Source organism: Balaenoptera acutorostrata, chromosome 1, assembly GCF_949987535.1.
Source record: "Balaenoptera acutorostrata chromosome 1, mBalAcu1.1, whole genome shotgun sequence".
In the NCBI taxonomy this organism is placed as follows: domain Eukaryota; kingdom Metazoa; phylum Chordata; class Mammalia; order Artiodactyla; family Balaenopteridae; genus Balaenoptera; species Balaenoptera acutorostrata.
The window spans coordinates 28376268-28393209 of record NC_080064.1 but is presented as its reverse complement, the minus strand read 5'-3'; the positions used below and the strand labels follow the sequence as shown (position 1 = coordinate 28393209).

The window sequence follows — 16942 nt, the reverse complement described above, 5'->3', positions numbered from 1 at the left end:
CTTTTAATGTCATCTAGAATGGTGAATCCTTTCCAGAAGGCTTTTAATTTACTTTGTCCAGCTCTATCAGAAGAATCACTATCCATGGCAGCAATAGCGTTACGAAATGTATTTCTTAAATAATAAGACTTGAAAGTCAAAATTACTCTTTGATCCATGGGCCGCAGAATGGATGATTTGTTAGCAGGTGTGAAAACAACATTAATATCATTGTACATCTCCATCAGAGCTCTTGGGTGACCAGATGCATTGTCAACGAGCAATAATATTTGAAAGGAATCTTTTCTTCTGAGGAGTAGGTCTCAACAGTGGGCTTAAAATATTCAGTTAAACCGTGTTGTCAGCAGATGTGCTGTTATCTAGGCGTTGTTTTTCCATTTATAGAGCACAGGCAGAGTAGATTTAGCATAATTCTTAAGGGCCCTAGGATTTTTAGAATAATAAATGAGCATTGGCTTCAACTTAAAGTCACCAGGTGCAGTAGCCCCTGACAAGAGAGTCGGCCTGTCTTTGAAGCTTTGAAGCCAGGCATTGACTTCTCTCTAGCATGAAAGTCCTAGATGGAATCTTCTTCCAATGGAAGGCTATTTCATCTGCATTGAAAATCTGTTGTTTAATGTAGCCACCTTCATTAATTATCTTAGCTAGATCTTCTGAATAACTTGTAGCTTCCACATCAGCACTTGCTGCTTCACATTGTACTTTGATGTTTTAGAGACGGCTTCTTTCCTTAAAACTCATGAACCAACCTCTGCCACCTTCAGACTTTTCTTCTGCAGCTTCCTCACGTGTCTCAACCTTCATAGAATTGAAGAGAGGTAGGGCCTTGCTTTGGATTAGGCTTTGGCTTAAGGGAATATTGTGGCTGGTTTGATCTTCTGTCCAGACACTAAAACTTTATCCATATCAGCAGTAAGACTGTTTTGCTTTCTTATCATTTGTGTCTTCACTGGAGTAGCACTTTTAATTTCCTTCAAGAACTTCTCCTTTGCATTTACAACTTGGCTAACTGGCACAAGAGGCCTAGCTTTAGGCCCCTCTTAGCTTTCCATATGCCTTCCTCACTAAGTTTAATCATTTCTAGCTTTTGATTTGAAGTGAGAAACGTGTAACTGTTCCTTTCACTTGACTACCTAGAGACCATTGTAGGGTTATTAATTGGCCTAATTTCAATATTGTTGTGTCTCAGGGAATAGGGAGGCCCGAGGAGAGGGAGAGAGATGGGAAATAGCCGGTCAGTGGAGCAGTCAGAACACATACAACGTTTATCAATTTAGCTAGTCTTAAATGGGCGTGGTTTATGGCGCCCCAAAATAGTTACAATGGTAACATCAAAGATCACTGATTACAGATCACCATAACAAATACAATAATAATGAAAAATTTTGAAATATTGCGGGAATTACCAAAATGTGACACAGTGAGCAAATGCTGTTGGAAAAATGGCGCTGATAGACTTGCTTGACACAGGGTTGCCACAAATCTTCAATTTGTAAAAAATGCAGTATCTGCAAAGCGTAATAAAGTGAAGCACAATAAAATGAGGTATGCCTGTATTATTGTCTGAAAACTTATTTTTCCTACATCCCAACTTTTAGGAAAGTCTGTACTTAGTGTAGCTGCTATCATTGTCATGCTCAAATATTTTAGCCAAAGGCTTTGGTTGTAGGTAGCTTTTCTTTTTCTTTCCTTAAACCATATGTATAATACGTGTGCTTGTACTAGGTATCTAAATGTTATTTTATTTTAATAGAATTCAGCCCAAACTCCTCCATATGCCTTGGGGAAATCATTGAGGCCCTCAGCTGAAATGATTGAGACTACGAATGACTCAGGAAAAACAGAGCTTTTCTGCTCTATTAATTGCTTATCTGCTTACAGAGTTAAGACAGTTATTTCTTCAGGTAATGTTTAAGTTTGATAAATTTATAGATTTCGTAACTATTAAAGAAGAATGTAACTGCTTTTCTTTCAGTTCGTTACAAACTAAACTGATCTATGTGGTTAGATAAAGACCCAAGGTTATTTTAGTTTCAAAGAGCTGATTTTTATTTTTATTTTTATTTTCTTTGAAGGATCCATGCAGTATTTTTTTAAAGTAATTAATTTATTTTAGGCTGCTTCGGGTCTTAGTTGCGGCATGTGAGATATTTTGTGGTGGTGTGCGGGCTTCTCTCTAGTTGTGGCACACGGGCTCAGTAGTTGTGGTGCACGGGCGTAGTTGCCCTGTGGCATGTGGGATCTTAGTTCCCCGACCAGGGACCAAACCCATGTCCCGTGCATTGGAAGGTGGATTCTTAACCACTGGACCATCAGGGAAGTCCCACAAAGAGCTGATTTTTAAGTGACGAAGTTTTTTAGTGATTCTCTTGATTGAAGTATTTATTTTGTAATTTCATATGTGAAAAGAGAGAAAAAACACGTATAAGTTCCAAGTTAATTTTTGCATAAGTGGGACTTAATTGAGGTTAGCTTTACATATTATTGTAAGGTTCCTTCATTTTTGTTTTGTATATTACTGAATATTTGTTTTTTTACTCTCCTAATACATTTTTGGATCATTTGTTCATCTGTGTAACTTACTCATTGGTTTTTATTTTTTGCTACCAAGGTGTCCAGGTTTTGTGTCATAGTTGTAAAACCTCAGCAGTCCCTCAGTATCACCTAGCCATGTCCAATGGAACTATATACAGCTTCTGCAGCTCCAGTTGTGTGGTGGCTTTCCAGGTATGACCTAAGGTAGTATTTTACCCTTGCAGTTCTCTTAGGCGTTGGTCTATGGCAAATGTTAACTGCTGAAGGACCATGCTTATTAAGTTAGAAAGAAAAAAATTCTATTCAGCTGTGATCCAAGAGGTCATTTCTGCAAAATGTCTGAGCCCAAGATTTGACCCTCAGTCCTTCTTTATTCAGAGTGTTCACCTAAACTACCTTTCTCTCCCACTTTCTCCCTTGGCTCTCTCCCTTTCAAAAGAATGGAAGCTAGGCTATGGTTTGGATAGGTGGCATGGTGATGTGCTCATGTGTCCCTTCCTTTCATCCTGGGCCAAATACATAATGACTCCTGGCGTGGAATTGGAAGCTTCCACTTACTTGTCCCATTCTCTCCTCTCTGATACACAGGGAAAGGGTAGAGTTTCCCATCCTCCTGGGTGGGAAGATGCCTGATGTAGTATCCCTGGCACCAGGGAGAAAGAGACTATTGGTGGCCACTGTGCTCTTAATAGCCGTGAGAGGCTGGTTGGTAATGGGAGTGCAGGTGAAGGGGTATCTTGGGGGAGAGGAGAGGCCTGCTCTAATTTATTAATTAGTCATGTACTAGAGATCTTTGTCTGGAAAGCCTGAATTTTAGTCCTCAATCTTTTAATGTTGCATTTCTCAGTCCTATTCTGGAAGTATGCCATTTCAACTCTTGCTGTGAACTACTCAATAAAATTTTCAAGAAACGTTTGGGGGGAGTTAATTTATTAAAATGAGAAAATGAAATTGATCAAGTTACCTTATTTCTCAGTTGATAAAATCTTTGCCTTATTTGTATTCATTCAGAATGTATTTAACAAGCCAAAAGGAACAAACTCTTCAGCAGTGCCCTTGTCTCAGGGCCAAGTGGTTGTAAGTCCACCCTCTGGGTCAGCAGTGCCAGCAGGAGGAGGTGACACCTCTGCCGTTTCCCCCAGCTCCGTCCGTGGCTCTGCCGCAGCCAATCTCCAGCCTCCTTCTGCTCAGTCCCAGCAAGTTGCTTTGACCCATACAGTTGTTAAACTCAAGTGTCAGCACTGTAACCATCTGTTTGCCACAAAACCAGAACTTCTTTTCTACAAGGTAAAGAGAGATGGTGGAAGGGATTGAATATGAGTTTATCTAATGGAAGCATTTTTGTCTTTTCATCTTTGACAGTCACTTGGTTTGCTTTGAAATGAGAAAGAAAAGGATTTCTTAACAATAAAGCAACTGTTTAATTAGATATTAATGACTGTTCTTCCTCTGCAGGGTAAAATGTTTCTGTTTTGTGGCACGATTTGCTCTGATGAATACAAAAAGAGAAATAAAGTTATGGCAATGTGTGACTACTGTAAACTGCAGAAAATTATAAAGGAGACTGTACGATTCTCAGGGGTTGATAAGCCATTCTGTAGTGAAGGTAAAGAAAAAAGCTCAGTTTTGGCCACAGAGCATATGGTTGTTATGGAGTAATTCTTGATGAGTTGAGCTGTTAATCCACAATTAATTTTCAAGTAATTTCTTTAATGAAGTATAATTTGAAGATTTTTTATTGAGTTTATACTTAATTCACTTTAAAGTCTATCCTTTTAAATGTTATAATAATCTCAATAAAGAAAAACTTTCAAAATATAATTAGGTCAATGGTATTAGTATATAGAAAATCTCTTCGTAAGTTTAGCTATGACTTCAGAGATCTTTTTGTTTTTGCACCCATTCATAAAGAGGGTACTTAAGCAATTACTGCTTCTTGGCTTAGGAAACTTTTATATTGGGTTGGCCTAAAGATTGGTTCGGTTTTTTTCTGTAAGATGGCTCTAGTAGCACTTAGTTGTCTTTAACTTCATTCGAAACAATTTTGTTAGATTGTATGTGACAGCTGTCATATCGGCGTGCATTTAAAGAAAGACTTATCAAAATTGGTGAATTTTGAGGGACTTCCCTGGTAGTCTAGTAATAAAGAATCCGCCTTTCAATGCAGGGGGCACGGGTTCGATTCCTGATCAGGGAACTAAGATCCCACATGCTGCGGGGCAACTAAGCCCATGTGCCACAACTACTGAGCTTGCGCACCTCAACTAGAGAGGCTGTGTGCCGCAAACTACAGAGCCCATGTGCCCTGGAGCCTGCGTGCCACAACTAGAGAAGAGAAAACCCGCACGCCACAACTAGAGAGAAGCCTGCGTGCTGCAACGAGAAGATCAGGCATGCCTCAACGAAGATTCTGTGTGCCACAACTAAGATCCGACACGGCCAAAAATTAAAAGAATAAAAAAATTGGTGAATTTTTATGTAGCCATTTTAATATTGAAGGTGGAAGAAAAAAGCATTTTTGGCATATTATACTTTATTATTTCAAGGAAGGTAAAAATGCAACTGAAACACAAAAAAAGATTTGCGCAGTGTATGGAGAAGGTGCTGTGACTGATTGAACGTGTCAAAAGTGGTTTGCGAAGTTTCGTGCTGGAGATTTCTCTCTGGACGATGCTCCACGGTTGGGTAGACCAGTTGAAGTTGACAGCGATCAAATTGAGACATTGAGAACAATCAACGTTATACCACGCAGGAGACAGGTGACATACTCAAAATATCCAAATCAAGCATTGAAAATCATTTGCACCAGGTTGCTTATGTTAATCGCTTTGATGTTTGGGTTCCACGTAAGTTAAGCGAAAAAAACGTTCTTGACTGTATTTCCGCATGCAATTCTCTACTTAAACGTAAGGAAGACGTTCCTTTTTTTTTTTGTTTTTTTGAACTTGGCTTTTTTCTCTCTTTTTTTTGAAGTAAATTTATTTATTTACTTATTTTTGTCTGTGTTGGGTCTTTGTTGCTGTGCGCGAGCTTTCTCTAGTTGCGGCGAGCAGGGGCTACTCTTCGTTGCGGTACGTAGGCTTCTCATTGCACTGGCTTGTCTTTGCTGTGGAGCACGGGCTCTAGACACGTGGGCTTCAGTAGTTGTGGCTCACGGGCTCTAGAGAGCAAGTTCAGTAGTTGTGACGCATGGGCTTAGTTGCTCCACGGTATGTGGGATCTTCCCGGACCAGGGCTCGAACCCTTGTCTCCTGCATTGGCAGGCAGATTCTTAACCACTGCGCCACTAGGGAAGTCCCAGTGTTCCATTTTTAAAACAAATTGTGACGGGCGATGAAAAGTGGATACTGTACAATAATGTGGAATGGAAGAGACTGGGGGGCAAGCAAAATGAACCACCACCAACCACACCAAAGGCCAGTCTTCATCCAAAGAAGGTGATGTTGTGTATATGGTGACATTGGAAGGGAGTCCTCTATTATGAGCTCCTTCTGGAAAATCAAACGATTAATTCCAACAAGTACTGCTTCCAGTTAGACGAACTGAAAGCAGCACTTGATGAAAAGTGTCTAGAATTAGTCAACAGAAAACGCATAACTTTCCATCAGGATAACACAAGACCGCATGTTTCTTTGATGACCAGGCAAAAACTGTTACAACTTGGCTGGGAAATTTTGATTCATCCGCTGTATTCACCAGACATTGCACCTTCGGATTTCCTTTTATTTTGGTCTTTACAAAGTTCTTTTAATGGGAAAAATTTCAATTCCCTGGAAGACTGTAAAAGGCACCTGAACAGTTCTTTGCTCAAAAAGATAAAAAAGTTTTGTGAAGATGGAATTGTGAAGTTGCCTGAAAAATGGCAGAAGGTAGTGGAACAAAAGGGTGACTACGTTGTTCAATAAAGTTCTTGGTGAAAATGAAAAATGTGTCTTTTATTTTTACTTAAAAACTGAAGATACTTTTTGGCCAACCCAATACCTCTGATGTTTCTGAATATAGACGACCTAATATTTAGAATATATGTTTCAATAGTGATATGTTTGTTTTGTGAATATAGATAAGACTGTCTTTTAACCTAGAGGCAAATAATTGTGTCAAGTATTTAGAAATTAGCTTAAAGTTGGTATCTAAGACTGTTGAAACTCACTTTACTGTCTTCAAGTTTATATAAACTTGATGTTTCTTGCTTTTATCCCTCTGGTTCTCAGTTTGCAAACTCCTCTCTGCCCGTGACTTTGGAGAACGATGGGGAAACTACTGTAAGATGTGCAGTTATTGTTCACAGACATCCCCTAATTTGGTAGAAAATCGATTGGAGGGCAAGTTAGAAGAGTTTTGTTGTGAAGACTGCATGACCAAATTTACTGTTCTGTTTTATCAGGTAAATGTAATATATCTCTTTGGCTTTCTGAAGTTAGTACAGATTATTTTCTCTTTGAAATATGTTCAGATTATGAGAAGAAAAATTGGGTGTTTAGAATTGGGTAAATAAATTATGGGCTCCTAAAGCAAAATTCAATTGAATATAAACATGAAATCTTTGGGGTAAAGAGTATAGAATTTCGGGAGACTTTGTTGTTGTTTGAAGATATGTTCCTTTAATTTTTGCTTTCTTATAAGGCACACGGACCTTATTTATAACTTTGGGTTTTTTTTAGTTAGAACTTTACATAGTTATGTTGCCTTAAGTTGCTCTCTCATTCAGAAGGTTACTCTGAGAAATTTGAAGTCAGACCTTGTTCTCACTTCATAGGTCAAATGACTCTAACCTCCTTACCCCTCACCTGCCTTCTTTAAAAAAAATTTTTTTTGAAAGGCTAACAACGAAAGCTACAATTAATTGAACCACTAATACATGTCCAGTGCTTCATAAGTGTTATTTCATTTACTCCTCACCACAATCCTAAGAGGTAGGTATAGTATTGCCTGTTTATAAATAAGGAAATAAAGTAAGGTCCAGGGAGGTTAAGTAATGTGCCCCTGAAGAAGCTGGTAGGTGATGGACAGCACCTGTAACATTCCAGTGAAATCACCTGTTTACTTGTCTACCTACCTAACACATAACTTTCTTTGGGGGTCTTTTTCATAATTACATGACCAAGACATATCTCAATGCTCAAGATGAAGGGTATCTAGTTAGATATTTGTTGAATGAGTCAAAGTCTTTATGACTCCAAAGCCCATATTCTTTATACTGCAGTAGGCTACCTCTTAATGTTTAAAAAAAAAAAAAAAAAGCCTATCTTTAGATTCCTTCATCAGTAACTTTGAAAACAGGAGATAACTTTTATATCCTCTCAATTGAGGGCATCTATACGAAACAAATAGTGTATATATTTTTAAGTACAGTGTCTTAAGGTAGGAACCTTACATTTTGTGATCTCAACTGACTCATGTATCCTGTTTTCATAGTTCCTCTGATTTTATGATTAGTGTTATATTTTCATTATTTTACAGTTTTAAGCCTATCCTGTTTTACATTTCTTTCTCAGATGGCCAAGTGTGATGGTTGTAAACGACAGGGTAAGCTAAGTGAGTCCATAAAATGGCGAGGAAACATCAAACATTTCTGTAACCTATTTTGTGTCATGGAGTTTTGTCATCGTCAGCAAATTATGAATGACCCTCTGTCACAAAATAAAGGTAAAGTTAAACTTGGCTAAGGGGGTCTTTATGTCAGTGCTAAGTTACTATCAGCACACACAGTTGTAAATAATATAATAAAACAAATTTCACTGGAGTCAAATAGCCTGAATTTCCTTAAATTTTCCTGTAAGAATTCTTAAAGATTGCTCTTGAGGGAAAATTAATCCTGATGCCTTTTGCTATCAAAATCAAACACACCAAGGAATCAATAAATATATAAGCACTAATTTTGTAGGAAAATTAGATTTGATTGCTTTTGATTGAATTTATCTGTACATAAATATCTGAATTTATCTTACACTAAGGGATATATGCTATTCAGTTAATAAACCAGATAATAAAAACAGAACATCAGGGCAAACAAAGGAAGAGGATATAAGTACGTTAATATGGTTGCTGTGACTGGAGTCAGATTTGATCCAGAGCTTGCCTGTAGCCAAGGAAAAAAGAACAACACGTTAATTATATCAGAAAAAATAAAGTAGACCAGTTCTTCACAGGTAGCAAAGTTTTTCCTGGCTAAGAATAAAATAATTTTGCAAGTAGGACAGCTAATGTGGTCAAAATATCCAGATGAATAGCTATGTGGCATGTTCTGAAAGTAGCTCTCTGAAGTAGCACTTCTCTGAGTTAGACTAAAAACATCTGATGTTATGTTCTCTCATCAAAGCCTGGCATGCTGCTGAATTGACAGAATTCGTGTGCTTTGACTTTGAAGTCTGGCCTTTGTCTACCTTTGCAATCTTATTAATCATCACGTTAATCACATATGCCTTGTGCTAATCTTTTGTGTTATCATTCATTCCCTAAGACCAGTCAGGGTGGTGGTAGAATTTTCGTTCTATAATGTGGGTTAACAAAGTCACTGTTTTTATGTGGATGGACAGCTACGTCACCAACTTGCTTATAAAAATTAGCATGTTAAATTTTTATTTGAATCAAGCTTAGGTGTAGGAATTTTAATATTCACTAATGGAAAAGTCCAGTTAATCCTGAAGCTGATACCTGTATTTTCACCTATTAAGTATCATTTGAAGTTTATAATTTTAGAGAATCAGGTACTCTTTAAGTCCTAATGAACACTAATCTGAACAGAATCACCCAGCCCAACATTATACAGAGTTAGATATTTGCATTGTACCTTGAAACTTAGCTGTTAACAGGGTTTTTTTAATGTGTGTGTGTGATCCTTTTGTTTATACTAGGTCTTACCTTTTTGTCTATTTTAATCAGTAAATATTTCTAAGGCGCAAACTGCTTCAGTGGAACTCCCTTCTGCAAGGACAAATACAATACCAGTTATAACCAATGTGGTGTCATTGGCAAAAATATCTCCTGCCCAGCTCACAGGGAATGTTGTTTTAAAAGGTATGACTTGGTGTAAAGGCATTTGGGTAGACTGTAGAGGTGAGCGTTGTCTAGGGTAAATAGCTCTTATTGGTAATGTTCACATATATGTTTATATGAGGAAACAAGCCCCTCTGTCTCTGAGGGAAGTGGGTAGCAAGCAGGGTGGCATGTATAGGGAAGGAAGTGGTATGTATAGTTTATTTTTTTAAGAACCCAATTGATTTTATTGATTGATTGAATTTTTGAATTTTATTTTATTTATTTTTTTATACAGCAGATTCTTATTAGTTACCCATTTTATACATATTAGTGTATATATGTCAGTCCCAATCTCCCAATTGATTTTAATATCGCTGCCTTTACCTTCGGAGATTCTAATACAGTAGGATGGGATTAGGCCCAGGAATCCCTACCTTTACCAAGCACCCCAGGTAGTATTGATGCCAAGTTTCCTTGTACCATTTTTTGAGAAATTCTGGACTAGGCTCTAGACAACCTTAGCAAGAGGAAAGTAACCTCTTGGTTTCAGTGTTTACTTCTGTATATTCTAGGGATAATGTATGTTTTAATTTATAACAGGTGCAGTTAATACTAAAGAGGCAGCAAAGATCATTGAAGATGTAAGTTTTATTAATTATTTTCCTGATTAATGCCCCTTGGGTTTAGTTTCATTTTGGATATAGCCTTCTAATGTATGTCTGAGTTCATGTCTATTTGCTGCTTAGTCTTTTTAAAAAGTAGAGTAATATATTATGCACTGATTTTTGTTTTTGAATCTTAAAGTTAGATCATTAATAAGAATGCATTCCTGATTTTATTGTTTGTGTTCTGGTTCCTTAGTTTCTTTAAATACTTGTTAATTCCATCTGGTTGCTTATTTTTCTCTTTTACTACATTCAAGTATTTTTCTTTTAGACTAGAAGGTCTCTTGAAAAAGTTCAGTATATTGTTGGTTTATGCATCTTTGAATTATGTGAGGCTGAAAATAGTGCAAAATAAAAATATATTCAAATTCCCACTTTATTGTGAAACTTCCCAAGATTAAAAAAAAAATTTAAAGAAATACATAATTTCAAATCTGGCAGGCTGAAAGAATTGCAGACTATCTCATTGTTGTCCTATGTCAGCATCACTTTAACAGGAAAACAAAATTCCTATCATCCTTTATCAATATCACACGAACCTAATGTGTCAGATCTTGAGTTAATGTTTTCAGTGACTGTTGTGTTGCTCTCTTAACATTTGCTCTTGATATAATTAAAATATTTTTTAAAATATTGATATCATATAACAGTGTCATTCAGGTTCATTAAGTGGTGATCCTATACTAAAAAGTGTGCCCCAAATTCTAAATTTGGAGCAGAAGTTAGATGTGATAAAACTTTGTGAAGAAGGCCAGACCATTGCTATGATATCTCATGCTGTTAATTTAGGAGAGTGCACCCTGCAGAGTATTAGAGATAATGCTCAAAAAACCCCAAAGCAGTATTAAAGCAGGTACATTCTTTAGTTCACAAAAATTATCTTGTAACCAGGCAAGGATAATGGAATAAATGGAAGAAATCCTGGCAACACAGCTGCAAGATCAGTGCTGCCATAATGCGTCCCTAAGGCCAAGCTATCATCTGTGCTAAGGCATGAATTATTTTGGATGATTTGAAAGGAGGCGACACTGAGACAAAAAGGTTTACTGCAAGTCATGGCTGGCTTTCCAATTTTAAAGCCCACCAAGGTTTTAAGAATATAAAAATGCGCAGGCCAGCTATATCTGCTAACACTGAAGCTATCAAAACATTTCAGCTTTACCAGAATTTAAAGAGGCTTTAACTTGGAAGACACCATAACATCTGCTAATAAAGAAACTAGGGACTTCCCTGGTGGCGCAGTGGTTAAGAATCTGGCCTGCCAGTGCAGGGGACATTTGTTCAATCCCTGGTCTGGGAAGATCCCACATGCCGCGGAGCAACTAAGCCCGTGAGCCACAACTACTGAAGCCCTCGCTCCTAGAGCCCATGCTCTGCAACAAGAGTAGCCACTGCAATGAGAAGCCTGCGCACCGCAACAAAGTAGCCCCCGCTCGCCACAACTAGAGAAAGCCCGCGTGCAGCAACGAGGACCCAACACGGCCAAAAATAAATGAATTAATTAAAAAAAAAAAGCTATGAAAATGGTAAAGGAGGTAAATTTGTGCAAGGTTGTTGAAAGGAATGTTGAAATTTTGCTTGGGTTGTTCCCCAGGGATTAATAAAGGAAGACTTGCTAGAATTAGAAAAACAAAGGTAGCAGGAAGAGGGCTCCAGCAATTAGCCTGGGCCTTTAACACATCAACTAGCAGTGAAGTGACTGGCATAGACTTTTGACCATATTTCAGCAACCAGTTGCTATATTTGAAGATGATCCAAATGTGGATTGCGGTTCTATGGTGGCAAGGCGAAAGACGGACAGTGTGTCTGCATATCAAGAAATCCTCAGTGAAAAAAGAAAAAATGAGAAAAAAACCCAAACCACGTTAGATTCATTAGATTCATTCTTTAGCAAAAGTCTTCCAGGGAATCAGACCAGCCTTCACCATAATGTGGAGAGATAGTTTATCCTACTTAGTTCCATATCTCTTAACTCTCCCATTATTAGTGTTGTTGGAAGATGGTGATAACTCCACTTCATTATTTTCAGGCAGTATACCACATTAGTTAATGAACTACCATTAAGTTAATTTTGTATCTATATGTATGCTATGTATTGTACATTAAATTATATCTTAAAATTACATTATTAATAGATCACTGTGTTGTAGAATTAATAATTTTGTTATTAACTGCCTAATTGTATAATGAATCATTGTTAATGTACCTTATATAAGTATTATTAATATGTATTATAAAAATATTCTATATTGGTTATAGGCTTATGACTCTGATAATGCATCCCTCCTCTACTTTATATGTATGGGACAATTAGTCTTGAATTATGTTGGTTTTGAACTATTCAGGATTTTCAGGAACATATCCCTCATATTAAATGTGACTGCCCTATATATGTTTTCCCTATATGGAGTATTTCTGTAATTCACCAATCATTTAAACTATGTTACAGAATAGTTCTGATTAATATTTTCAGTTTAGTCTATAAAAAGTATAATAATAAATAATGTAGTATTTTTATGATTTAAAAAAAAAACCTGACAGTTTTAGAATCTTTTCTTTGTTTCTCTGGGACTTTGGTCTGAATCTCCTTCAGGTTATTTAAGTGGTCTTAAATTTGGGGGAAAGGTGAGATACAGGGAAGTGCAAAGAAGAGAATATACTGCAAATGTCAGCAGACTTTTTCTATGAAGGCCTAGAGAGTAAATATTTAGACTTTGCAGGGCATACAGTCTCTGTTACAACACCTCACCTCTGCCATTGTAGTGCAGAAGTAGCCATAGACAATACATGAGTGAGTAAAACACTGGAACAGTAAAAATTTATTTACAAACACAGGTGGTGGGCCCATGAACCATATTTTGCCAACTCCCTGTTCTACTGTATTCCCTCCATCCAGAATTAACCATTGATAGATTTGGCTTATTAGCTCACAGTTTTTTTTTTCTTCTACCCTCCCTTTTTTCTCCTTTTTATTTTATTTATTTATTTTTTATTTTTTTATTTATTTATTTTTTGTGTGTGTGTGTAGGGGGGCAGCCAGTAGTGTTCTTTTTTGTTTTATTTTTATAAATTTATTTATTTATTTTTGGCTGCGTTGGGTCTTGGTTGCTGTGTGTGGGCTTTCTCTAGTTGCAGCGAGCGGGGGCTACTCTTCGCTGCAGAGCCCGGGCTTCTCATTGCAGTGGCTTCTCCTGTTGTGGAGCACAGGCTCTAGGTGCGTGGGGTTCAGTAATTGTGGCACGCAGGCTCAGTAGTTGTGGCCCAAGGGCTCTAGAGCGCAGGCTCAGTAGTTGTGGCACACGGGCTTAGCTGCCCCGTGGCATGTGGGATCTTCCCGGACCAGGGCTCGAACCCATGTCCCCTGCATTGGCAGGCAGATTCTTAACCACTCCGCCACCAGGGAAGCCCCCTTTTTTCTCCTTTTTAAAAAATGAGTCACTACCTTCAGTCCTTTTTCACAACCCTAGATGCAACTACTGTTCTGAGTTTGGTGTGTTTCCTTTCAGACCATTTTTTTTTTTTAATTTATTTATTTTGTTTTTATTTTTGGCTGTGTTGGGTCTTCGTTTCTGTGCGAGGGCTTTTCTCTAGTTGTGGCAAGCGGGGGCTACTCTTCATCGCGGTGTGCGGGCCTCTCAATATCGCGGCCTCTCTTGTTGCGGAGCATAGGCTCCAGACGCGCAGGCTCAGTAGTTGTGGCTCACGGGCCTAGCTGCTCTGTGGCATGTGGGATCTTCCCAGACCAGGGCTCGAACCCGTGTCCCCTGCATTAGCAGGCAGATTCTCAACCACTGCGCCACCAGGGAAGCCCCAGACCATTTTTAATCTTTCACATTCATATATACACATCCATGGAAAATAATTAATGTTATTTTTTAAAATATCCATGTGATATTTAATAGATTTGGTATATTCCTATTGTTGCTGTATAATATTGTACATAGGTACCATCTTTTATTTATCTATTGCCTATTGATAAACATTAGGTTGCTTCACTATCAAAAATCTCTGCTACAGTGGACATTCTATGTCTCCTTGTGCACGTGTGCAGGTGTTTGTCTAGTGTAGACATGGAATTATGGAATTTTGGGGACAAAGTGCATTTGCATTTTTAGTTTTCAAATTGCCCTATAGAGTGGCTGTTCCAGTTTTTATTCCCACCAGCAGTTTATTTTTGTACTCATTTCCCAGAGCCTTATTGTTATTTTATGTTGTCAGATTTAAACTTTTTTTTTGCCAATCTGTTTAGTAATATCTTATTTTATTTTACATGTCACTGATTACTAGTGTGTTTGCTTATATTTCTGTTTTTGAACATTTGAATTTTCTTTGAATTTCCTGTTTTTAATTTTTCCCCATATTTGTGTTTGTCTTTTTCTTATGGATTTCTTTTTTTTTTTAATAATATAAATTTATTTTTATTTATTTAGTTTTTGCTGCATTGGGTTTTCATTGCTGCACGCAGGCTTTCTCTAGTTGTGGCGAGCAGGGGCTACTCTTTGTTGTGGTGTGTGGGCTTCTCATTGCGGTGGCTTCTCTTATTGCAAAGCACAGGCTCTAGGCACGTGAGCTTCAGTAGTTGTGGCACGCGGGCTCAGTAGTTGTGGCTTGTGGGCTCAGTAGTTGTGACGCACGGGCTTAGTTGCTCCGCGGCATGTGGGATCTTCCCGGACCAGGGCTTGAACCCGTGTCCCCTGCATTGGCAGGCAGATTCTTAACCACTGCACCAGGGAAGTCCTGGGTTTCTTTATATATTCTGGATTTGCCTTCCTTTCTACTTATAATTTTTACCAACACAAAAACATGCAGTAATATTTCCTACCTGAAAAAAATCCTTCTTTAGCACCATGACCTTTCAGCTACTGTCCCATTTCTCTGCTCTCCATTTTGGAAAAACTCCTCTAAGTGTGGCCTCTACTTGCTGCCACTATTTCCTTATCTGTTATCTTCCCTTAGCTCACTCTAGTCAGGCTTTTGTCTGCACCACTCCACTGAAAGTGTTCTTGTCAAGATCTCCATCAGTGTTTATTTTGCCAAATCCAGTGGTCAATTTTCAGTTCCTATTCTACTCATCCTTTCAGTAACATTTGATACAGTTGATCTCTCCTTCATTCCTTGAAATACCTTCTTCAGCTTCTAGGTCAATCATTTGTTCCTTTTGTCAATCTACATTTCTTTGTAGGGGACTCATTATAGTTCTGTGTTTTTAAACCACCTAGATGGTGGCTGATTACCAGATTTATTTCTCTTGCCTTGACCTCTGAGCTCTAGATTCACGTATCCATTCCACTGCTTGCTTGACATTTACTCTTAGATTGTGAATAGCCATCTCAAATAAAGCAGAACTGTTTTATATCCCCCACACTTCCTCTCCAGTGTTCCTTCTTATCACTCCTGTTGCTGTCTTCTTAGTCTGAGCCACCATCATCTTTCTTCTGCATTACTGCAGTGACCTCCTACTTGTCTTCCTCCTTCCATTTTTGCCCTTTGCAGTTTTTTTCTCCACACTGTTGCCAGAATGATCGTCTTAAAACACAAATCAGATTGTCACTCCAGTGCTTTAAAAACCTTCAATGAAATTCTGAAAGAAGAATAGAGAAGGGGAAGAGCTAGTTCCCAAAATTATAGGATAACTACAAATTAAGAAAAAATTTTTTTAAATTTTTATTGGCGTATAGTTGATTTATAAGGTTGTGTTAGTTTCAGGTGTACAGCAAAGTGAATCAGTTATACAACAAATTTTATAAGGCTACATAGTTGAAACAACAAGAAGCCATGGATAGACAGCTCAATAGAAAAGAAGTCTAGAAATAGACCTAAAAATATATATATATATATATGCGAATTTAGAAACAATAAAGGTGGCAGTTCAGATCAGTAGGAGAGATCTAGATTGTTCAGTAAATAGTGTTGTGACAACTGAGTAGACATATGGAAGAAAATACAGTTGGATTTCTACTAAGTTAAACCAAAATGATGTCTAGATGGAGAAAAGTTTTAAGTTTTAAAAAATAATGAAAGTACTAGGAAAAAGTATAGGAGAGAATTTTAGTGCAGAAGTGGGGAAAGTCTTTCTAAATATGTCACAGAACCCAAAAGCCATAAAAGATTTGTAAGGAAAATTCAACTACATTTCAAAGCCAAAGACACATGAAAAAAACAAGGTTGCAATTTATGCCATAAAAAGCTATTTTTTTCCATATGTAGAGAGTTTCTGTGAGTCAGTAAGAAGACCCAACACCCATTAGGAACATGGGCAAAAGTATGATCCATCAGTTTACAGACCAGGAAATAATAGTTCTTAAACATATGCAAACATAATTCAACTTCAAGATTAGAGAAATGCCATTTAGAACTACAGTTTCATCAGATGGCAAAGATAAAAATGATGAATTACACTGTTAAGGCATTTTTACATATTGCCAATAGCAGTTGGTAAAACTGCTACAGAGGGCAATTTAGTAAAACCTATTAAAATTTAAAACGTAAATACCGTTTTACCCAGGAACTCCAATTTTAAGAATTTTATCTTTCAGGTATATTTTGCACATTTATGAATGATGTACAAGGACAACAATTGCAGTACTGTTTGTAGGAGGAAAAGCCTGTAAACATCCTAACTGTTTCATCAGTGGTCAAGGCCATTGTGAGTTCATTCTGAGGTATTGTGCAAATTAGAAAAAAATAGCCCTACTTAGAGAGTCTGAAATGCACCCTCTCCAATCCCACACTTAGTCACATGGCCTGGCAAGTGGAGTTCCCTG

The 16942-nt window shown here is 37.6% G+C and overlaps 1 protein-coding gene across 4 annotated transcripts in view; it reads left to right on the top strand.

Annotated features, from left to right (window-relative positions):
• ZMYM6 (zinc finger MYM-type containing 6) overlaps nt 1–16942 on the top strand; it is a 46452-nt gene that overhangs the window by 20820 nt on the left and 8690 nt on the right. For all 4 annotated transcript variants that reach the window (XM_057555922.1, XM_007182492.2, XM_007182493.2 and 1 more), the window contains exons 7-14: nt 1754–1904; nt 2612–2727; nt 3547–3822; nt 3991–4141; nt 6747–6919; nt 8031–8181; nt 9418–9552; nt 10114–10154. In XM_057555922.1, the coding sequence (XP_057411905.1) occupies nt 1754–1904; nt 2612–2727; nt 3547–3822; nt 3991–4141; nt 6747–6919; nt 8031–8181; nt 9418–9552; nt 10114–10154 (1194 nt within the window). The remainder of the gene's footprint in view (nt 1–1753; nt 1905–2611; nt 2728–3546; nt 3823–3990; nt 4142–6746; nt 6920–8030; nt 8182–9417; nt 9553–10113; nt 10155–16942) is intronic.